General features: G+C 39.8%; 1 protein-coding gene across 5 annotated transcripts in view; it reads right to left on the bottom strand.

The window, feature by feature from the left end:
- prkcz (protein kinase C, zeta) overlaps positions 1-25,050 on the bottom strand; it is a 118,158-nt gene that overhangs the window by 46,799 nt on the left and 46,309 nt on the right. For 3 of the 5 annotated variants that reach the window (XM_046397974.1, XM_046397973.1, XM_046397975.1), the window contains 2 exons: positions 11,228-11,313; positions 779-910 (listed from right to left, as the gene is read on the bottom strand). In XM_046397974.1, coding sequence (XP_046253930.1) covers positions 779-910; positions 11,228-11,313 — 218 coding nt within the window. Of the gene's footprint in view, positions 1-778; positions 911-11,227; positions 11,314-18,258; positions 18,471-21,844; positions 23,308-25,050 lie in introns of those variants that run through there. The other 2 variants (XM_046397977.1, XM_046397976.1) reach the window with 2 other exon arrangements.

The following is a 25,050-nucleotide window of genomic DNA, read 5'->3' on the forward strand; positions in this document are numbered from 1 at the left end:
TTATCTGGCACTGAAGATACTGGGTGGAAGCTGTGATCAAGAGAGGGAAATTCCTGATGCAGGGAACACAGGGATGACAGCGAACAGTTGGCCCTATACCAGAGCTGGATTGATTTTCTAGTCAAGATTTGGTTGCGAGGGGCTAAATTCTGAATCTTTGTGTTTGGTCAGATGCTTGCTTTTGGTTGAATGGATTAATTACATGGTTTGCTAAACTTGACAGCCTCATCTCAATAAAATGGGAGGAAAGAACAGGAGGATGAGCTGCAGAAAAACAGTCCACAATAACAAAAGGACCTGTTTGTGCTTCTGCAGCGGCTTACAGCACCTTCTCAAGAGTACGACTATACAGCATTTAGATATTCGTTAACATAAATGTACGCTGCCTGTAAGATGGTGGATTAGAGAAAAGGTTGAGGTTAAACTGTACAATCATATTAAAGTGCTGGCTATTTCTCTGCTGCTTTTTTCAGTTTCATGTACATATATTTTCTACATGCTAAGTTTTATTGTTATGCACCAAGGGAAATCGGTGTGTGTGAAAACTTAACTAGCCATTAACGTGATTCTAAACATGTACAGTAAAAGAATATAACACATGTTAAACTATTACAACATGATATTCTTGTGGTGAGGGAATGTAATCTTCAATTGCCTTCATTCAAGTTGACAACATGTGAGCTCGATCTCAGAGTCTGCCAGAATACTGAGAGCCTGTGTTGGCGTTGAATATGACAGGCTGGCTACTGTGCTGCTCAGGACATGATGAAATACTCACCATAAGCCTTTGGCAGGTCTGAGGGATGAGTCTGTGACAGCGCTTATGGACCAGCAGTTTGCAGTTGATACACTTGTAGCCCTGCCTGCCCAGCCCCCATATCCTTTCTCTACAGCGGCCACAGTAGGCTTTCTGTAAGACACACAGGAAGGGACACACTTTTAACACAGTCTCTTTGACTTTTCAATGTGTGTAATCTTCTACTATATCACATGAGAGGCTTTTAAAAGCCTAGATATTAACGTTCAGGTTGAAACAGTGTCTGATTATATCAACTTCTGTGTAGATTCTGTAATACCCAGCAAGACAATTCAAGTTTATTCTAATGAAAACAAATAACAAAGAAACAGAAACCAGGCTGAAGGGAGATACAGAGACAAATAAAGGTGGACAAGTACAGTTACAAACAAAAAACAGAAACTACTTTGTCTTCTGGTAATCCAAGAGATGCATGGCAGGGACTCAAAGCAATGACCAACGTTCCATATATGGGCAGAAGAAAACCTTGTCTTACCCTGCATGGGGGTGAGGATCTGAAGGTGGCAAAGCAGCTCAGCTCCTTCTTCTGTCACTTTGAGAGTGGTAACAGTGCTGAGGCTGCCTTGAAGATGCCCCTTCTCTCTTCCCCTACACACAACCTAACTATCAAGGAGCCACAAGTCCTTCATCTCTTTAAATCAATAAAAGGAAAAGTCCAGGCCCTGACAACACCTGTAGGAAAGTTTGAAAGCACTGAGCTGAATAGATAGCACCAGTGTTTACTGACATTTTTAGGACATTTCTTTGACCTCATACTTTATGGAAATCGTCCACAATCATGCCAGCACCTAAAATTCATGAAGTCATGAAGTGTGCTTGGTGAAGGGACATATTGTTTTTGTATTCTGACTCTACTGCACCAATTGCACACTCACCTGGCGAAACCTAAGGCACATGCCCGGATTTTATTTATTGACTTTTCATCTTTTAACACTATTCAACCCAGTATTTTAGCAGACAGACTAGCTACAGAGTTCTTATTAGAGGCTGATCTGCCTCTTTGGATTACTGATTTTCTTAGCTGGAGAGTCATGCAGCTAAGAAAAGGTACGTCACTATCTGACAAAATGACTACCTAGACTACCTACCCCCTAGAGCCCCACCCCCCCTTTATTTTATACATCAACTCCAGTTAGCACTTTCCCAAACAGGCACTTCATTAGGTAAACTGATGATACAGCACTGGTGAGCCTCCCACACGATGAGGAGGACAAGCACGGGCCAGTTTTAGACTACCTTAATTGATGGTGAGAAGTCAAGCCTTCTCCCCAGCATTTCCAAAACAAAAGAAATGGCCATTGATCAGAAAGCTGAAAACCTCCCACTCAACAGAGAGACAATACAGTTGGTCACAGATCAGAAGTGCCTTGGCATTGTGCTTAACCCTAAACTGAAACGGAACCTTTGGGCTGACCTCTTAAGTGTTAAGGCTCAGCAAAGACTGTACTTATTAAAGAAATTGATGTATGTTTATTGTGCTATTACTGAAAGTATTTTGACATTCTGTATAATCTGCTGGTTTGGCAATACTACTGAGTCACAGAAAAAGACCCTCAGGAAGATCATAACAATAGCCAGTAAAGTGATAGGAAGTACATTTACAAGCACGTAAAGCATCTACAGAAAAAAGAAGCATGGTGGGTGACCAGAGGTCTCCCCTTGCCCTTTCATTTGAATTGTTGCCTTCCAGACAGGGATACTACTGCCCCTCATTTACTAAAAATCAATCACTGATTTCATTTGTACCTCAGGGCATTAGGTTTTTAAATGTATAATGTATATCCTAATCTCTGCACACCAATTTCCCTACTGATACAAATAATCTATCTAATCTATCTCATAAATAAGATTCCACTAGTTTGAAGTAATTTGACCTATTTATCTGAGCTGACATGGTAATTCCTGACTTGTTTATACTGCTTCAGCTCTGTTCATTATACAATTAGAGTACACTATTACAGTATAGTACAATATTACGTCTGGCATGGGGCTCAGACTCATCCTTTCCCTCACATACCTTCACTATGAAGCTGAAACTTGTGTTCAGTGTGTTACATAACATGGTCTCCAGAGTTTAGTTCTTTGATTGGTTCCATCTTTGTTGTTGTTTTTAGCTTCTCTCTTACACTGCTATATTAGTACCAAAGGATGTTAAGTTTGCAGCAAAAGTGTCCCTGGGATCTTTAAATCTGTCACCAAGAGTCTCACAGAGGACTTAACACTTAAGATGCAGTGTGTGTGCTTTGGTATATTGACAGCATTCATTCACAGGGCGTGTATGCCGACAGTGTAAAGAACAACGAGCCCCAGTTAGTGCTCTGTTGCCATGGAAATGCTTCACCAAGACTTCAAAGACTTCCTTCAGTCTGTCTGATCAAACTCTAAATAGAAGTTAAGTGTACATTTATGAATTAAACACCAAATCTTTCCCCGTTCTCTGTTCCCTTCTCTACACAGCACGCACAACGTGAGAGTAATAAGCAGTGTGAAGTAGAAAGAACTTGTATGTCTGTCACTTCTCCAGGCCTCCGGGTGTATTATTCCTTAGAGGACACACACTTATAAGCACAGCAGAAGCCAGCTCTGTTAAGGTATCCTGGGGCAACATAACGCTTTCTGCTAAAAGCTAATATTAGCATGTACAGAGGAACAACGCTAACACTGTATTAGTCTGGGTCTGGATGAATACTCTGTTCTGATTGGCTGCAGGGTTTCAAGTAATTCCTGATAATGGACACTTTCTAAGTAGTTCCAGTCTAACTCACCAACAGATACACAATCAAAAGCTCCATTGTCAATTTACTGAAACATCATTGTCAAGCAAACATCTAATTACGTATTAAACCTTAACGTATTAAAGCCTCAGTCACAGTCCTGTTAATAATACAATGGACTACAAATCTCTGCTAGGGTTTGCACCAGCTGGCTGATGACAGCATGACATTAGAATTAAAAAAAAAAACAATACTAAGTGTATTCCTTCAGTGCATGAACCAGTGTAGGCCCACACCACTACTCTGAACTGAAGCGAACATCTTACATCCCATTCGCTTTTCAACTGCAGCCGACAGCACGCATGGAAGATCATTTGTTCGTGAAAATCTTGAGGTTCATCTGAAAACAATGTTGCGGCTGTATAGCTAGATAGTCTTGCTGTTAAACACAATGTTTATTAGCTGGACGCAGACAGAAAAAAGACAGGGGATCACAATAATCACCAGGAGTTATCCTCTGGGGACCTTGAATACATTTATATGTAGGATATACAAAATTTTATGCTAATTCATTCAACAAAGTCAATATATTTCATTAAAAATTTACAAAGCAAAACTGGTGTGGTGCTGTAGGGGAAAGTCAGGGGATTGTAGTTTTCAGGCTTTATCCAGGAAAATTTTCCAAGCAAGCTGTCAAGTCGTTTTAGCCTGAATCAGAGTGGTGTACTGACCAACCAACAAACCATGCGACACTGGCATCCCTAGGGCCATTCCACTAGCATGGCTAAAAACTAGAAACCACAATTTAAACCATCATTAAGGTCTTCAAGTGAAAGATGACAGTGACTATAAAAAGTATTCACACCTTTTGGTGTTTTCCCCCTTTTTTATTTTTTTGCCTTTTTTTGACAAAAATCTAGAAAAAAAATCTCTTAACCTCAAAGTGAAAACAGATTCCTACAAAGTAATGTATAATGTATATACACATTACATATAATGTAAAATAATTATAAATAATTTCAGTATTTAGCAGATGCGCCTTTGGCTACAATCACAGCACTCAGTCCGTGTGGACAGGTCTCAGTCAAGGTTGGACATCTGGACACTGTAATTTTACCCCATTCTTCTTTGTGGCACCATGAGCTCCATCAGGTTGCATCAGGTTAGATGTGAACAGTCCATTTCAAGACCAGCCACAAATTGTCTATTGGACTGAGGTCTGGGCTTTGACTTGGTCACTTCAGAAAATTCACCTTGTTGTATTTAAACCATTTCTGAATAGCTTTTGCTGTGTGCTTCAGGCCCTTATCTTGCTGGAAAATAAGTCCTCGGATCTTCAGACTGAATCAGATTGCTGTCCTGGATTTCCCTGTACTTTGCTGCACTCATTTTACCCTCTAACTGTACAAACCCTCCATGACCTGCTTCTGAAAAGCATTCCCACAGCATGATGCTGCCACCACCAGGCTTCACAGTGGGGAAACTAACAGCTCCAGCTGCCTGGACCTCCACTGATTTAGGTCAGTCATTTTACAGGGGGTGAATATTTATGCAGTCACTTATTTTACATTATATATTTTTAATTAAATTGGCATTACTTTGAAAAAAAAATCTGTTTTCACTTTCATATTATAGTTTTATAACATTAAGAGTTTAATTACAATTTTGTAAATTTTTCTCAAAAAAGCCAAATTATAAAGACCATGATTCAATGAGGTGTGAGACGTAATACTTGAGTCGCAGTCTGCTCAACACTGGGAATTCATTAAAGCCAGGCTTCTCACATATCTGATCCTGTAAAGAGTCCTCTACATGGCCTGATGTATACTGCAGTCCTGCTGGATAGGCTTTGTAACACGAAGGCCTTGCTACATTTTTAGGAAATACAGAAACTGAACAGTCCATCAGCCAGGATAAAAAGGAACAACATAATTTGGCAACTATATTTTGGGGGAAACTGTCAAACTCTACTACAGAGCAGCCACTAGACTGAAACCAGCACAGATGAGGCAAGTGCTGACCGTGGAGGTCCAGAGTCTTGCAGCTTGGGAATAGAGGGATGAGTACATGAGAAAAGCTTTTATCGATTGCAGTCTTCCTTTCAGCCGAGCAGACAGCATTACAGATCATATCAGTGCCTGGAAACTAGCTGGCCTAATATGCTGAGAAATGATGTGCTGTCTGATTCACCTCTGACAAAAGAAAACCTCCTCTGAGCACACTAACCAATGACATCTGTGGCAATCTGTGCAACTAAAGGATAACAAGATACAACAAATCACCCCGACTGTCAAGCACGGTTTCCATTATTTGGTAGTGACGTTTGTTCTTTTTTGTTGTCGTTTGTTTTGGGGTTTTTTTGCGCTGGAAAAATCTGTTGAAGTCTAGCATAATCACATTTCTCAGGTCAAAGTGTCCAGTGAAAAGAATTCTCTTGTGTTCACACCAAACATGAAGCGAATGCAAAGCATATTCATGTGACCCAGGAAGCTCTGGAGGAGAGAACTGGGGGCAGAGCTGGAGCTTTTGGAGGAACAAACAACCAGATTCTGGTCTAGAGTCATTTACCAGTGAGAGGCGAGCTCAGAGTTTACCTATTTAAACCTTTTGAGAACAAAAAGTGGATTTAATTTCACTCTTGTTTCTCACCTTGTTGCACTTGCAATATGCTGTGTAATGTAGGCTACTGTATGTAGGCTGACTGATTCCAGGGGAAATGTACTTTATTTCATGAAGGCAAGAGAGAGGCAAAACCACACCCTGGGTGCCTGCTGTTGCTCACAAGTTTATGGCTAACGTACAGTAAGGTATTATGGCTGATCAAGGCAAATAAACATAAACGATCCCACGGTCAAACTTATGCCAGTAACGCGAGGCATGAACTGAATAGCAATAAACAAGAAAGACAGCTGAATGTTCAGTCTCATTCTCACGTGGCACCATGAGCGTCTCTGTAAATTGTTTGATCAGATTATCCCAAAGGACACTGAACTCTTACAGGACACATCGGCCGCCACCAAATGGAAACTCACTATATTTCTTACTATCACAGTCCCTTACAACAACCGTAGAATCAATATCTGGCCTACAATCAAACAGAGCAAAGCTACAGTGCAGGAGTTATAGGTCTAACCCTGTCACAACTTTTATCAGTTTAGTTATTATACAAAGTCTAAAGCCATGGTAGCATCTCTGTCAGCACATACTTAGGCAGAGTGGTGACTTGTGATGAATTCTATTGTCACCATGCTGGCAGGCTTCCAAAGATAATGATAACATGCTGTTGTTTAGCAGTTAATATTTCATGTTTACCATTTTATTTCAGTGTGTTAGCATGTTAACATTTAGCAACTAGCACTAAACACAAACTCCACAAAAGCGGTGCCAACTCAAAAAAAAAAAAAATCCTGTTACATCATGTTTTAGAATTACATTTGTTTTACATGGCATACATTTTAAATGCCACCTAAGGCAAGAAACCCCAGTGCCATGGAAAAGAAATTGTGTACTTAGTGGAAATAAGGTAAAGCACTGCATAACCTTGTAAAAGTTGGTGCTAATGTAATCCCAGCATCCAAGGGTTGACTGAGACTGCAGATTAGTTCCAAGATCCACTATATATTCACTTTCATTTGTTAATTCAACTTGACAAAAAAATCAGCTCTGAGCGGCCTGCTTGAATCAGTACGACTTTTCTTTTGTTTGGGTTGTCTGTCTTGGACCACAAGAGGCCGGTGTCAGTCGTCCCACTGCGAGGCAAATAGCCAGCAAAGATGACTGAATTCTACTTCATCATGTGGGAGACAGAAACTAAAGAGACCTCATTATGTCTAATGGGAATGATCCACAAAGTAGCTTTCTCTGCAGCAACATGAGGGGGAGATGGAGCAGGATGGAGAGGAGGGAGGAGCGAGATGGAGACAAACATGTAGAAACTGAGAGGGTGGAGAGGGATAGAGTGAAAAAAAAAAACCTGACCTAGTTCTCCTTGCCTTATTTATATGCTGAGGACAACATTATGAACCAACCAGAAGCCTAGAAATTGGCATAGCAACAACAGCCAGAGAAATCCCAGTCTGATATCCAACTGGTTAACAATTTACTGCTACAGACATTTAATGCTGAGTTGTGAATATATAATAAAACAATACTCGTGAAAATATGAAAAATTCCAAACTTATCTCCTACAATGTACAACTACTTTGCATTAGCAAATCTATTTTGTAATTTCATATTGTACAAATCTGGATGCCAGTCTCGTGTGTGTGGTTATTACAAAGCTGGAGTCAGAGAGTCATGTGACTGAGCAGCAGTCAGGAGGTAATCTACATGCAAGTGTTGGGCAGATGGATAAATGGACTGCATGAGACTAGGGCTGCAACTAACAATTATTTTCATTAACAATTCACCTGCTGATGATTTTCACAACCACTCGTTTAGCCTACAGCAATCCAAAAAGGGTCCTCATTTAATATCAGAAATGACAAGCAGAAAAGAAAGCAAATGTTCGGTATTTTTGCATTAAAAATGACAGAAATAATTAACTGATCATCAAAATAGTTACAGCAACAAATTTTCTTTTGATCAACTAATCGATTAATTGTTGCAGCTCTGCGTAAGCGTGATAGTCATCTGAATATTGAAGAAAACGTTGTATTTACCAAAATGTAGAACTATAAAGCTACATGTTTTAGAACTAACAACATGTTGGATACAGGATGCAGACTTCAGCCTCAGGTATCAAAGTTTCCATCAAACCATTCAGCCCCAAACTCCTCCTTATACCTTCTCCACAAATGTCAAACATTGTAAATTTCAAAAAACAAAAAAAAAATCTTTGCTAGAGAGTACAATCAAGACATAAATTTCCTCAAAAATAAAACATATTCATACATACACAACTTATTCATATTCAGAACATAGGGCTGAAAACGATCAACCGGAATTCGGACATCTGAGCAGCACAAAATAACAGCAGCAGCAGTCCACTTATTATGATGAGTGCTTGGTTTAGCTGAGAGTACTAATGTCAAACTGTATATCTATATGTCTTTTATTGAACAAGCCAGGCTCCACATTAGTTGTAACGACCACATCAGGGAATACACCTGGGAGCAAAGTGCTGAGTCAGCAAAACGCCGGTGCACTAAGCTCCACTTTCTGCCTGGACATTAAGACCACAGCAGCCATGGGAAATGTTTCAGACTAAGAGCTGACTTACTAACCGGGAAAATGCTAACAGTGACAATAGTAATCATGAAACTCACTCAATATATTTTTAAATTTCCTCCTTGTAGTGCACAGCTGTACTCTCTCTAACATCTTAAATGTATGCCACCAGCTGACTGGAATTATTAGTGTTGAACTACTGAACTAAACGCCATGCCTTCTAGAAAGAACACATTTTAAGGCAGAAACTATATTTCTTTTTCAATTTAACATGAATGAATTAGTGTTTTGTATAATAATAATGATATTGCTAGTATACATAAAGAACTGTACATCACTCACAAAATTATGAAAAGGTGTATATCTAACCAATGGTAGCTGTAGACAGGATAGGGTTGCCATGTAATGTAAAATTACTTGGAATTTGATTTTCACGTCTTATATTCTTACATGCTAACTTAACTATACTAGGCATTTTCTTTAACTGAACATCTGAAACTGCCTTGGAAAAGAAACTACAGGTTTCTCATAAATAACTGAACTGACCTGAATGTCTTCCTTCTTCCACCTTTCAAAATGTCACTGTGCATTACAGAATAAGGTTTTAAATGCTTGAAATCCTGTTTCTGACGAGAAGTGTGAGCGGTTGGACCTCTTTAATATCTTGGTGGGGAAATGACGAAAGCCCACATGTGAATTCAGGTGTGTGTGTGTGTCTGTTTGTGAGTATGTATGTGTTTAGCACAGAGCTGAGAGCTAAGATGAGATAAATGCTGAACAAGCCATAAGTAGGGCACCATGAATATATGCATCAGTGTGCAGACAGCTTAGCTGGAGTGGCGACTTGGCTACCTGTCATATACAGTTTAGCTGCAGTATGTCTGTCAAATACTGTGCACTGTATTCTCCACACAGAAAGACGCTCATACTCTGCACAGATTTAGAAGCAGTACAAGTGATGGTAAGGGAAAAAAGTGATGCTTAAACACAAGTAAGTGACTGTTTCCTGAACTGGAAAGTACTATCAGGAGGACTTGATGAACCACAAGGCATCTACAAGCGCTACAAGAAAGCGGTAAGCATTACAACAGAGCGCTCTCTGTTGTGTGACGCAAGCGTCCAGGCAGCAGGTGAACACGGAGGTCTGCAGAGGTCACAAGTTCTCGTTGATCTTGTCTAGTGGTTTCTGTATGCACGCTCAAGCTCATGTACTCACTGTAGACAGGATGTACGCTAACGCTTAATCATTTTGAGATCTCTGTGCTCGACCAAATTGTTTATTTATTTTTTTTAATGCTGCAAAATGGTTTTTGCTGTGAAGCTCTGGAAATGTTTTGTGTATGACAAAACTTCAACCGACTTTCCATAAATAATGACTGAATTTCCATTTTTGGGTGAAATCAAAGGTTGTTCAGTTTATATATGTTATTTTATTGTCTTTCTTTCAAACCCTTTCAGGAAAGAACATTAATATTGGACCACTCTGCAAAACCTGAGAAGACATTTTGAAATTTCTGTGCTATCTGAAAGTGGCAAGACTTCTTCAACAAACCATGAAAATGCAAAATAATTGAAATTATTTATTTTCATTTTTACATCATTTAAACCATTTTTAACCAAAAATCTTAACTGAAGATTGTTTTCTTTTAACTCTACACCTCACAGACTCCACTAGTGGAAATAGCTCAGTTTAGATTTTTATTGTATTTCCAAGGCCAGGAAACTTTCATGCTCCAATCGCATTGTCAAAATTCAAGATTTAAGGATTTAAGATTCATTCAGCACAGATCAGAGATGCATAGCAGAATAAAATTATGTGCAAGTGCTCCTTTCAAAAAAAAAACAAAAACAGGACAGCAGTAGAAAAAGAAATGAAATAAAGTAAAATAAAATGTAAAAATGTATTCACTAAATATGCTTATCTCAGCTGATTTACAAAAAACAAAAGCCTGCTTCCACACATCAAATCTTTGCCAGTATCTCAGAATGTCAATTCAATTACAACAAATTAATTAGTTCTGCTACTATGCTCATAAAAGGTTCAACCAACCGAAACAATCAGAGCTCTGTAAACTTGATTAAAAATTAAGATGTAAACAATAAACATATTTTGACAAACCTCAACTACAAGTGTTAACTGCTTCTGTGTTGCTGAAGGCAGATATGTCAGTGACTGCTGAGGCTACGAACACAAACTAATGCTTTTCACTGCTCATCTACATTAGTTAACAAAATTCAGTGAGAGAAAGCACAGTTGTTCATATAAATTCATGAACTGGCCACACTGAATTCCAGTGAGCATTAAAATGTCTAAAAAAAAAAAAAATCAAACTTCACCTTATAAAGCAAGGATCTGATATGATTTTTAAAACTTCCTTTGTCCTGTAGCAACATCAAGTTTGTCATAAATCCAGTATTCCCAGTAAAGACAGGCTCAATTAACTGAACTGAGTCAAGCATTGTTCAGACATTACTGCATACAGTCTCCGGTTGGGAGAGTGTATCAGTGAGCTTTGAGCACACTCACCCTGTTAAAGCGTTTGGCCTGGAAGAGGTGCCCGTTGACTCGGTAGAGTTTCCTCCATCTTCTGGCCCCACGACGATAGATTGATTCTAGAAGATAAAGGAAATATTTGTAGAGTAGCAGCATGGTGAGGTGGGGTGGAGGTGCTAAACTAGAAAGGGGGGGAAGATGGAGAAAAGGGGATGGAAATGGAGTAATAGAAAAGAGTGAAAGCTGAGGTAAAGGTCCCGAGGCTCTTCCTTCAAGTGGAGTTTAACTGAGGGGAAGACAACCATCAGATTTCGCTACAATGGACAGTATACACACGCTGACACACATATAAATACATACACACATCCAAAGCGACTGCCTCTCTCTCCACCCCTCCCTCACCAGTCTACTCTCTTCTTTCACTCTCTCCCGTCATCGTACTCCCTCTCTCCCTCCTTGCTTCTTCTCTATCCCTCCTTTTCTTTTACTCCTGGTGATAAATGCACTTATTAGTGCTCCTTAATGTCTTTTATTCAGACCATGAGATGAAGCCATTTATAGCAGCATCATGTAGTCAACTATTAATACACTGCAGGACATGAACATGTGCCTTGCAGTGTGCTGAAACTGGGCAGCTCTGTTCTCACATCAAACAATGTTTCTGAAATGGAAACAATCTCCGCTCTTACAAAAGTTTTTTTTTTCTGAGATTCATGGGTATTTTGACCTGCTGAAAAATGACACATCATTTATCCTTATCAGGGAAGGAACTGTGATCATTCAATGTGGTATTAATAATTCTTTGGATTTAAAGGTGTACTATGCCACATTTGCCGGTTATTGTTTATAAGTTTACACAACATTCAAGATAGAGAGCGAAATAACAGAGGGAGTAGTGTTTGCCAGAAGAAAGCTGCAAATCAAAACAAGTTGGTTATATTCTAAAGCACGAATAGACGCGCCCACATCTGTGCACAGTCCTGCAGGATAGTGCCACATTTAAGTACGCAAACATGCATGTGCAGTTAAGGCCTGTCCTCAGTCAAAACAGACAAACAGACCTACAGCTCATGCCCATGATCAACTAGAGAGCAATGTAACTTGGCCACTACAATTTTATAGAGTCCCTAACTCACACCATGTGCTTTGTTATGGGCTGGGGGCTACACACCCACTCCCCAAGGCAGGCATTGACAAACAATGTTGTTGTGTCAATAGGTCAACAGTCATTTTTCAAGGCACTGACAACATTTAGTTTGAAGGACGTGTTGGACACACAGAGTCACTATTCAATGAGACTTCCAGCGATATTTCGATGCAGATTCAACTCACATGATGGCATGAATTGTCAAATGGTTTAAAGGCGACAACACCACTAGAGGCTGAATACCTGGAACTCCCCATCAGTTTTAGAACTGAAGAAGCCTCACTCAGGTCAACAAGTGCAGATTTTGTCAAAGGGGGGTTTGGTTTAGTCACAGTAAATGTCTGCCCAGTCCTCTTTTTCTCAACTGATCACTTTCTGGCCAGATATGAAAAATATCAGATTGCCGGGGGGTACACCCTGGGAGGGCTGACACATAAAGACACACAATCATTCACTCCCACAGGGGTAATGTAGAGTAGCCAGTTCACCTAATGTGCATGTTTCTGCACAGAAGGGCCCAGACCCAGACTTGAACCCAGAACCCTGTTGCTGTGAGGCGACGGTGTTATCCAACGCACACACTGTGCAGCCCGCATTGTGAGGTTTGAATCCTGAACTGAGAGATGAAATGAGAGGAAGGACAGACTGCACAGGAGCAATGCCAGTTTGTTGTTTTGCATCTCCCACTTGAAGAAAGGAATGTTTTCATACAGTACCCATGTTGTTGCAGCAGCCTTGCTTTGCATTTTTACCATTTGCCAAAGCTGCCAAATGTGCCATAGTAACCAAAGCTTTTTAAGATAATTAACACATTATTTAGCAACATTTCTACCAGTGTAGCCCACCTCAGTGACGAGGTTCTAGCTCACGTAGCTTCTGACACATAATGCTGACAAAGTACTGAAGCATTGACAGACGACATTTTTTTTTATTAAAGGCAGGGCTGCTATTCCTATTATACAAAAATATGAATGGCAAATCCCAATTTACTGTAATTACTGATATCACAATTTTAATTTCTGAATCCCTTATAATTAAAATAAGTTAATAAGCTAAACATCTAGACCTCCAATCCAATCTGGAGGTCCAGCAGCCATCACAAAGGGCCATTATGTATGTATTACATCCATCCAAGACCAGGATTGGAACCTGGAGCGCTCTTGCTGTGAGACAACAGTGGTAACCACCGGACCACTGGATCACCGTGCCACCCTACCCCTAAGGTGACTTACATATAATGGTCCAAACCAATGATGTAGAGTGGACGATATCCTGACTTGAAGTGTTTTAGTCTCAAAGATCCTATCACAATGTAACTCAAAAGCACCTTTTATTAGACCCTTCCTGCCTACTAAACACTCACATCTTTGAAAATCCAAGTTTGTACTACAGATTCTAAAAGTGTCCAAAGTTGAGATATATGATGATAACATCAGGCTTATTTTCTCTTTAAAATGACTTTACAAAGTGCTTCCTCCGAGAAATAAACTTTAAAGTCACTGGAATGCTCTTTGAAAAGGCATAAAGGTGTGTTGCATAAACACACATATTTTCTGCAGATTTGGGTACTGACTGATAAACCTCCTGTCACATAAATTAGTAAATTATCAGCCAATTTACTGTACATGAGAGCTGCATCAATTCATTGATTAACCGATTAGCTGTCAATTATCAAACAATTGGCAACCATTTTTATAACTGATTAGCCATTTGTGCATTTTTTTAAACAAGAAATGTCCAAATTCTCTGATTTCAGATTCTCAAATTTGAATATTTCTAGTTAATCCAATTCAGTTTATCTATATAGCACCAACTCACAACAAAAGTTGTCCCATGACACTTTCCAATTAGAGCAGGTCGAGACCAAACTCTTTAATTGAATTTTGTAATACAAATATAATAATAATAATAATTGTTAGTCCTGAATGACACTAGCCTGAAAAAACTAGCTGCCAAAAATAATTGCTATTTGCAGCCCTAAGGTAACCATATTGTCTTCTGCGTTGGGTCACAGCAATGTGAACTGGTTGGCTGAGTCACATCAGGCGCTGCCCTCCCCACTCCCACTAATTATTTACCAGCTGCTATCCCAGAGCATCCCTATGTCTGCTCTGGTTTTCCAGTCTGGTTGTTTGCTCTCGTGATGGGTGTGGCTGCGATGCCCTCCTTCAATCACTCTTTTTTATCTTTTTTTTTGCCTCTGTTGCTATGGTAGCCACAGCCCACCATATAACAGCTATTCTTAGTTATCAGGGAGGATATCAGCATGTCATTGTCTGCACATAAAAGTGAATCTTAACAAGAAAACCCTTCTTCTCTTTTCCTAAAAAAATATTCTGCCATTGTGCAGAATCAGGTCCAACATTCTGCAGAACAGATTTACAGTTCATCTCATAAACAAGTGCATAGTGTTTTGTTTAGATTTTCATGCCCTGGGGTGAACTCCTGCTCTAGATGTTTTTAATAGGAGGTCCCACATAGTTTTAAATGTTGAAGAATTTGCAATGCCAAGATTATAATGTGACACCAAGCAGATCAAGTCTTACGCCTGCCAAAATTTAAGTTGTGCTCATCTCTGAAAGCTGTATGCAAATAAGTTGTCACAGAGACATAGTACCAAACACATGATACATGATCACTGACTGAGGATCAAAGGACAACACTTTAACCTCAATATTGCCATAGAGGCCTCAGTAACTATGTATTCTGCCTTGTTGGCACTGTGAGGAATGTTTTAGTAATGCTTTCCTTCTGTCTGATTGAGAGCAGCTGAGATCAGAGTAACAGTGAGCAGATGTTAGACACAAAGAGGACATGCTCTTTGGGGTCTCATCTGTGAATTCCCTCTAATCCTTTTAACTCAAGGCCTCTTAAGGAGAGTGCCACCTGCCTTGGAGAATCACTGTGGTGTGTTTCCATAGTTACCCAGGATTTCATCCCTGTGCCCATACTAGTGGGTGCATGGAGAAGATGAGGGGGGGATGGTGAACCTACACATCATGAGACGCTCCTCAGTGCCCACGTCAGATGCTAATTAGATACTGCATATGTAATTAAATCGCAACAGATGTTTTTACAAATGGTAAATTGCAGCATTTAGCTCTTTGTCTTTAATCAGAGCATTGATGAATAGATGAGAGGTTACACAGAAGAAGTTTAAATACATAAGTAAATGTTTTCCTCTTAAATCTGTATTTGGCTACCATGCAGGCTACATTTATCAGTCTGGGTTTAAATGCTGAATATTCTGTGTTTGAAATTCACTGCCAACACAGCTGTGACAAACTGCTCCTGCAGATTCATTATCCACAACATCAGGAGGATGCATCCATTCTTCACCCAGAAGGTAGCACAGGTTCTAGTTCAGGCTCTTTTCAGCTGGTGCGTTCAGTAGACTACTACAACTGGCTCCTGTCAGGGAGTGCTGCAGCAGCCAAGCTGTTCTTCAACCTACCCAAGTTCACCCACACTGTACACCACCCTCCAGAGTCAGGTACTGGTCATCACTGACACCGAAATAATTGTTGTTGTTTTTTTTTCCAATTTCAATATTTTCTATTCCTTACTGTTCTAATGAATAGCTTACAGTAATCAGTAAAGGCCCTGTTCAGTCCTGAGTGATCCAATCCTAAGTGCTGGTGTGAATGCACCCAAATCACATTCAGGATGCAATGAGATCTGATCACTCAGACCACATTCAGAGGCAGTCTGAGCTACATAAGACCACATTCGTTTGGCACTGTGAAATGTGTGCTGTGCCACAATGAAGGATCAGCTACACAAATGACATCCTCAGAAACAACAACAAACAAAGCCACAACAACAGGCTGGATGGATGACGCAGTGTGCCTGACCTCCGTTTGGTTCGCTGTAGTTCAAAGTAAGCGTTTGGGCTGCCTTACCTGCTAAGGTAAACAGCAGACGTATGTGAACACACTGTCTGTTCCAACTGATTCCACCACTCAACAAGGAACCGCTGGATTCCTTTCCAAAAGAAAAATACAATGCTTAATTGATTATTTAGTTGTTGTTGAGTGAGGAGAAACTGAAATAACTTTCTAAAACAAAAACAGCTACAGAAAATTCTAAATTGCTTGTGCCTAAACTTTTGTTTCTTTTAAAAAGTGTCCGTTTGTTTCAGCAACTGTCCCAGCATGTCTGCTTTGTGATTGATTTACCTTACTTGCCAATATTTAACAGCTGTTTGACTGCATTGTTTGAACTGATTCCATCATTTTACTGATGGTAAAAATGTCAAACTTTATGAATACAGAAAGTAAACAGTAACCAATATAGGCTACGTCTTTTTCATCCTCGGGGAAAGTCCCCAGATCCTCTTAAAAAAAAAAAAAAAAAAAAGACTATCAAAATATCACTCATTTTTATGAGCTGTTGAGTCAGGAGAAACTGTATAAACTATAACTACTATAACTACTATAACCATGCACATATGATAGTGATTATAAAGGACTAACTAACGCATTATTCTGCACAACAGTATTCTACTGTCAAGTGTTTTCCCTCCACAACCTCCTAATTACTGCTTATTTAGCTGCTGAACATAAATTATGATCTTAATATGTTCTGCTCAGTACGGACTTTATAATGTGGTAGTACCACAAGAACAACTCACTTAGGACATGTTCCCCATTTTAAAGTGAGATCTTGCTCATAACTAATGCGCTAGTCGTACAAGTGAAGTATCACATACTGCTATTAGTGTACTATCACCTTAGAAGGCCCCTACAGAGCAAAGCATACTAACAACATAATTCATGTACAGCAATTATCAGTAAGTGGTGTTTAAGAGAAAACCTTTTGTTTTTGGGTTACGCACCCTTAAAGACTTTTGGCACTCAGAGACATTTTATACTCATGTTACTTTAATTTGATGCATCAATTTCAGCCTCTGCAGAATAAAGTTCAGTATATTTGGGGTTCACGTTAACAGCTGAGGTCTTCTACTGAAAGTAAAACATTCAGAATGATTAAATATTCAGATTTGGACTGATGTAAATGAATTTCTGAAAAGCTTTTGTGTTCCTTTTGAAGCTTGAGCTAAAACAGGCTTCACATTTACCACAAAGAACAGTAAAAAAAGAAAAAAAGCAAGTTTTAAATAACAACAACAGCCCGACTTCACTCAAAGCTTTGCGTGTACCAGGAGCACATTTTTAGATGAGGTTGGTGTGTGTGCGTGTGTGTGTGTGAAGTGTGAGAGGAGAGTGAGAGTGTTGCTGTAGGGAAGTGAGAGATGTATAAGGAGCCACAGGCATGCAGGAGAAAGCAGGTGACATTAAGTCTAATGGGAAAGGTTAGAGATATGAGCACAAATGTACCAAGAGTGATTTCACCCGAAGTGATGACCAGAAGTTTCCTGCTGCCCCACTGTGACTCACTATGATGTCCAATCACAATACTGACCAAAAAGTCAGTCGGGGTCAACGACAGCTAAAGATACAGTAAATGCACCAGTGGAACTTCCAAGCCTCATCTGTTCTTTTATGTTTTACCTATGATGATCAGATTATCAGTTCCATAACAGACAATAAAAGCCTACTGAATTTGAATCCCCTCTGGTTATAGCAGGTGTTGCTGCTTCCTGCATCAAATTAAAAAAACAATTATGGTTCAACGTGGATCACTTCTTTTTTACATCTTGCTCGAATCATCCTTAGCCTGAAAACATTGCAAACCAGAAACACAGCTGCCTCCAATGTGCTCGCAACACACTATTGTACTTGACTAGGAGACCTTCAAAGAGCTGACCTATTACAACATTCCCCTCTGGAGAACCACGAGTGTTGCATTGCCCCATTTTTCTGCCAAGGAGCCAACATGAGAGGAAGAAAGACACAGACTGACAGAACAAAGCAGACAAGTTACTTAGATGATGGATCAAAACACAATACTGCACCTCCGGATGCAAAGGCCAGCGCGCACAGTCCTGCCATTTTGCCCGTGGAGGGGATAAAGAAGAGCAGAGGACCTGCTGGCGTTATGTTGTAGCTGATATTGGGAGTTGTATCGCAGGAGAACAGGGTGGTACTAACAAATCTCTCCAAGACAGGACATTTATGATGGCTTGACTCATTTCCAGACATTGTTTCTCTCACTCGCAGGAAATTAGCAGCATGCTTGTTGCCACCAAAACACGCCCCCTCCCTCAAGTACTCCCCACCCACCCAAAAAGAAAAAAAAAAAAGTTTCAAGACCGGGAATACAATGTGCTGTACATTTTCACTTTGTTCTTGAAGTATGAGCAGCAGTGTCTGTGTGTGAATGTTGTTCTCATCATGGTATGAGGACACTGTCAGCTGTCTTAAAGTGCCAAGTTATTTATACTCCAATGCCAAGCTGGGCAGGATCAGTGAAACGGCCCTAAGGCGTTTTTAGACACAACTGGACCCCTCTGATAAGGGATGCTCAACAGTGGCAAGGCTAATTTTGTTAGTTTGACTTTTAATTAATGAAATTACAAAACATGTGCAATTTAAGAAATAGGATTACTGAAATTTGTTTTGGCATCATTTTAGGAGCCATTTAAAGTCTTATTTTCTGCCAGGGTTTGGTGTAGGAGGCAGACACGTGGGATCTCCTGGACTGGACTGTTACATGATGAATCAGTCGCTCTAGGTGACACAATGGAAACAGATTGCTCTCTGTGTTACCCCCACACCCATGTCAGATGCTGAGAGCTGAGCTGTGGATGAGAACACAAATTGTAACAAGCTTGGAAACCTATGGAATCATTCTAAAGTGAGCCTTGAGTCCTGTAGCAACTGAAAAATGCTAACATGCACTAACTTGATGTGTAGTATGCGTGTACTGGTGCATCTCACATTCCCTCTGACCAACACAACGTTCTCCTCCTCCTAGAGATTGTTATTATTTGGCAATAAATACTGGGAAATATTTTATATTTTACAATATTAATTTTTTTTCTATTTACTAATGAAAGTATCTGCTAAAACCCTTAATCTGTAAACCACCAGAGACTCGAGAAAAATAAACCACCAGTACACTTCAGTGTTTACATTGTGCCAATTTAGACCAAGTCTTGATCACACGGCCATCAGATTTATGTGTGAACTTCTGTGACCAATCAAAGAGGTCACTGCCTTCAAGGCTTGCCTTCAGAGCTCTTGATGAGCCCTGTTTCTGCAGGAGGGCAGGAACTTTGCTGAAGCAGACTTTCAGCACAATGCATCCATATAGACCAAAGAAAATCTAGGACATACTTTTTGGCCGATTACATAAACTTAAGCAGTAATGGTTGTTTGTATGGAGTCATGGCGGTGTGAGAACGACTCCACATGTGCTTCTGGTCTGTGGGTGGGACAGAAAAACATGAAAAAGGCAGCTCTACTATTTTAATGGCATCGGTTGTTCTTTTGTTTTTTTGAGTTTTTTAAGAATATCGGTCAAGGATTCTGTGATCATACGGCTTAACCAGAGTCCCACATGGTAGTCCTGAGGTTTAGAGATCTTGCATTCAGTGAGCATATCCACTCTCACTCCATCTGTCGTGTGTGTGTGTGTGTGTCTGATGACAGGCCTGTGTTAAGGTCAGTGATTGATCATGTCCTCATTACCTTGAATTTCAGTTTAACAGCCTGGTGCGGTCAGAGTTGCCACAGGCAAAAAGCAACTATTTCCATTTCTGATCATCAACTCACATGTGCACACACTAAATAAAAGCTATGCATTGATTGGGCAAAGGTGGTCTCATCAGTGCTTTTACATAATCAGGTGCAGTATCTCTGTAATAGCTGCAGTTATCTATGCTTCCTCTCACGTGTGGATGAAAACGCACATACAGCCATAACATGACTGACAACAGCCGGTCGCTGAATGAGGTGATAACGCTTCTGTCTTCGTCTCATGTCAAACTGACATGACTGATTGGTATACCCTCCTGTAAGTGACAATCAGTCCTGATATGAAGACCATAATGTTGAATGTGTGTTTGAATTTCTATTCCATTCTATAAACACCTGATACATTGTTCATGTTGAATTGGCAAACCGAGACTGTCTTTGGTCTGTGCCTAAATTAATATTCATGCATATATTTAAAGATGCAAGGATTACTTTATTTTGATTTATTTCATGTTCCAAAATGCCTTCAAATTGCTTGCCCCCCCCCCCAAGGTATTCCATTTAGACTGACATAAAAGAGAGAAAAACAAATTTTAACATCTTCACTCTTGAGAGGCCACAACCAGCAAATGTTTTATTATTTTTACTTAAACTAACTATACAAATTAAATGCCGATTGCACAACGTAATGGCTAATAACGACACCATCAGTGTTTAGACTGGCTCCCCAAAAAGTTTGCTTTCATTATGCGACTCTGTCTGTCACCGGGCATGAAACCTCCATTTCTATCTGCTTTCACGCTCCATTACAGACAACAAATGAATGAGTCGTTTTGAGCTTCCAAACACAATTTGCTCTTTATGTCAATTGTCAAATAATTTAAATAATTAATTAAAAGGACCAGAAATTCAGCATTTTTATTATCAGTTTCTGTTCTGTTATCAGTTTTTTGTTGTTGTTGTTGTTTTCAGATAAAATGAATGAATTTAAAACTGTGCTTCTTTGGTTCTGATCTGACACCACTGTAGACACCACTCTGACGTCTCTCTCACAGCAGCTGATTGGCTACACGTTGAGAATAATAGCCTATCAACACTGAATAATCTGAATCCACAAAGTAACTCAAGTTATCAAATGTATTGGAGTAAAAATATTTGTCTCCAAAACGGAGAGTGGAAATACAAATTTAAAAACCTTTCACATTAAGATTTTAATTTTTACCGCAAAGATATACCTGATATTCCAAGAATCTGTTATCGATGTCTTTTGATGCTGGTAATCGATAGTGACCCACATTGGTCGATCTTTGGATAAGTATGTAGAATGTATCATATCCATGTTAAGTGTTGCATCAGAGTGCTGGAAATGGTTAACAGAAGCCACACACTCTAATATTGTTACTAGTCACTTCTCCAAGGAGACAGATAGACTGAGGGGTTTAAGTAGGTTACATACAACAGATCCCAATCAGCAGCTACTGAGAAGAACCAAAAGGCACAAGTCGTCAGAGCTGACAGAGGAGAGCCTCACATGCTCCCAGCAAGGAAAACCAAGAGATGTTCAATTTGGATGCAGCTGCTGATGTAACGATGAAAGACGCAGTCTGTTTAGCAGCTACTGTGGAGTCTAACTGACCTTGTGGAAAAGGGATCTAATTCACGCTTAGTTTGGATTTAAGCCATAGGGTGCATGCAAGGGGAGAGCAAATTCAGTCTTTCGCTGTCATTGCCGGCAAAAGAGCAAACCAGTTCATCTCAACTCAGTTCATGCGACCTTTCTGATGAGCCTGACATGCTTTCTGGATGACTGACTGTCTGTCTGTCTCTGCAAAGCCCTCAGATGGCCTCACACTGTCTCAATCCCAGTGACAGAATCATCCACCCTGACCCCATATCTCCTACCTTTGACTCGAAGGTAGAAGAGCAATGTGAGCAGCATCCCTCCTGCTGAATGTTACCGATCCCTCGCCTTCACATCCTGGATCTCATGGTGGTCTCCTGCACCTCCTCCTCTCCTCCTCCTGCTCTCAGCAAACAGCTACGCTTGTGTCTCTGTGTCACTCTCTCACTTCCGTCCCCTCCCGTCTCATTAGCTTTCATTCCCCTCCGAGCTGCTTCTCTTCATCCTCCTGTCACACTACACACACACCTCAAGTTGTTGCACAAATTTTTCCTGTGCTTTTACATCAAATCCTCACTGAGCAGGGTTTGTACCACATGACTGAGGCTCAACCAGCTATCTGAGCGCCACACTGTAATCTCACCATTTTGCCCACAAGATGGCAGAAGTAGTTCTGTAACCACCAGCAACCACCGCAGCACACAACAAATTTTAACCTAAATTTAAACCTTGTGGACTATTTTTAGTGGCTGTGCTGTGCCTTTTGGAGCACATCCTGGATGGCAGGTACACTGTCCTAGAGACCTGTCTCAGGATGCATTTATAGCACTCTTTTCATGGGAATACTGAGAGCTCTGTATGCTACTGTACACCACCTTCAGAAAATCTCTGACACTTCATCTTATGTTGTCCTATATAAACCAGAGGTACTGTGTTGTATATGAAACCCATCGGGTTTTTAATTGATAGCACGTGGGCACGATGGCACAGACTCTACTTTCTAGAACAAATTCCAAACACACTGTCACAAGCCTCAACCACAACAAGGCCATGCTTTCTGTTTTATTCAATCGTGTAAAAGTCTACCAGAGACGTGTTAAAGTTCCACTTGTTTCTCACCAATTGCTGAGGGTGAGTGCACGATGACCCACAATACCTTTGAGTCAAAAGTAATGTTGTGAGTAAGAAGGTTGTCAAAAGTATAGCAACTGGATACCTTTTGTTTAAAAAGAGTCCATGTCTGCAAAAAAACAGATTTTCAATTATATTTTCTTCCCAACGCTGCAGATATTATCATACAAATGTGCTGGTATGTGTTCAGTAACATTATGCGGGTTATCAGTTTTCAAAAAAGAAAGAAAAAAAAAACAAACAGAAATTCCCATTTAGTTTAGTTTAGTTTTAGTTTTACTTTTCCTATTCATATACAGTATGTACGTATACTATTGTTCTGATATTTAAAATTCTGGTATCATGACAACCTTTGCGTTCACATGATTGCTGAAATTCTGTACATAATGTACATTACTCACCATGCACTTTCACATCTCTATTGTTTCAATATAATTATCTAATTCACTTATTAAATCAACCATTAAACACTTGATCTTTTCTAATATCCTCTATAACCTTTATGAAACTGTAATAAAGGAACAATTCTTTACTACTGTTAAAGGCAGCATCATATAGGTGTCCTGACTGGTCAGCAAATTAAGATACATATAGCTCTGACACCCTTTATCTAATTTTATCCCAGGTCATCCTCATCTCTAACTACAAATGCCAAGAAACATTGCTATAATAACAAAAGGCAGCTTGTTATACAGTTGGTGTTTTAAGTGCCAAAGGCAAATGGAACAGAGCGATTATTTCAGTTGTACAGTACTGTGGTACAGCCATCAAAATGAGAGGAATCGTTCTGCTTCAGAAATGTTATTTCAGTTCTGGTCCTGGACAGACAACTGGGAAAGATTTCCTCAAAAAATCAGCTGGGTCGATGTATCACCTTATGTAATACATATAATACAATAGTTTACTAATATATTAGTTTATTGCAGATATATTGTCTTGCTGTATTTGTCAAATTAGATTTTAAGTCACCTGAAAACAGGGTTTCCATTACACAGTTTGGACACCAGAGAGCAACAACAACAAGTTTATTTTTCCACTCAGTATGTATCTTATCATAGTCATGCTTCTTTAAAAACACAGTTCTGAGGGATCTGTATCAAGTCTGTTTATGTTAAAATCACTGTCAGATTTTTTTAAACTACCTAATATCCATATCACTATCGACTTCGCAAATCCAGTATTCTCTATGCAGTGGGAAAAAAACCTGAAAACTAAGATGCTACGTTCATGTTTTAGATGACAGAATGATTAAAAATTCCACCATAAAAATGATCTTAGGCCAGGCTCCCCAAGACCTCTCCCAGCCAAACACACAATTGGACACATTTACGTCTATCCTTGCCCGGCAGTGTTGCAACACCAAGGAGGTTGTGCAAACATTTTCTGCATTCCTTCACAGTGAGTGTGGAGGGCTGTTCTCTAGACTGGACCCATAGCTTTATCAAAGCAACCTTCAAGACATTTTTACTTTATCAGCAATGCCAGGAGTGAGCTGTACAATGCAGCCACCCATTCACTGTGAGTCAACACTGTGGCTTGAAGTGGTGTAGTGCATTAAAAGCACATGTTGACTTCTTTTCAAAAGGTTCTCCACTGGGAGGAACCGAGGGACTGGAAATGAAGATAACACATTCATACTCACTTACAGTACTTTCACCTGACTTCAAACTTTCCATTTTAGTCTTTAAGAGACTACGTCAATTTGCATTCACCTTTTTGACACTATTTACAGAAAAGTACTGGTTTGAAAATATTAGGCATCTCGTGTTTTGATTTTTACTTTAGGTTTTACTGTATGTACCCGTTAAAAACGTCTTCCCTATCATAATCAAATGGCTTGAGGCACTACATTTTTCTCCAAATTCTGCAACCTTTCCGCCAGATTCTCTGGATCGGGGTGCATCCTTAAGTATCAGACATTTGATCTATTTAAGTGCAATCTTATTAGTACCTGCAGGGGAAAATGCCATTTCTGTCTACTATATTTTCTATACACTGGGACAGCTGGTGAACTTTTTTTAGCTGGCAACCTAACTGCTACACAAAAAACACAAGCATTAGTTTGCCAAAAGTTAGCTAGCTAAGACGTAATTGTACCACTGAGTCCTGTCTAAGAAGAGTCTGCAGACTGTACCTCATTTGTGTAGTTTATACTCGAACACAGCAGGGTTACGTATCACACAGCTAATATGACAGCTTAATCCATGTTGGATTCTACAGGACTGTCCTTCAAGTTTGCTGCTGATCAACAACATTTCACAATCCACCAATGAAACTTCAATTTAAATGTTATGTCACATCTGAACAGGGGAGAAAGTAAGAAATATATGAAGGAAAATCAGCAGGCTATTCCTGA

Source organism: Scatophagus argus, chromosome 8 (assembly GCF_020382885.2).
Source record: "Scatophagus argus isolate fScaArg1 chromosome 8, fScaArg1.pri, whole genome shotgun sequence".
In the NCBI taxonomy this organism is placed as follows: domain Eukaryota; kingdom Metazoa; phylum Chordata; class Actinopteri; family Scatophagidae; genus Scatophagus; species Scatophagus argus.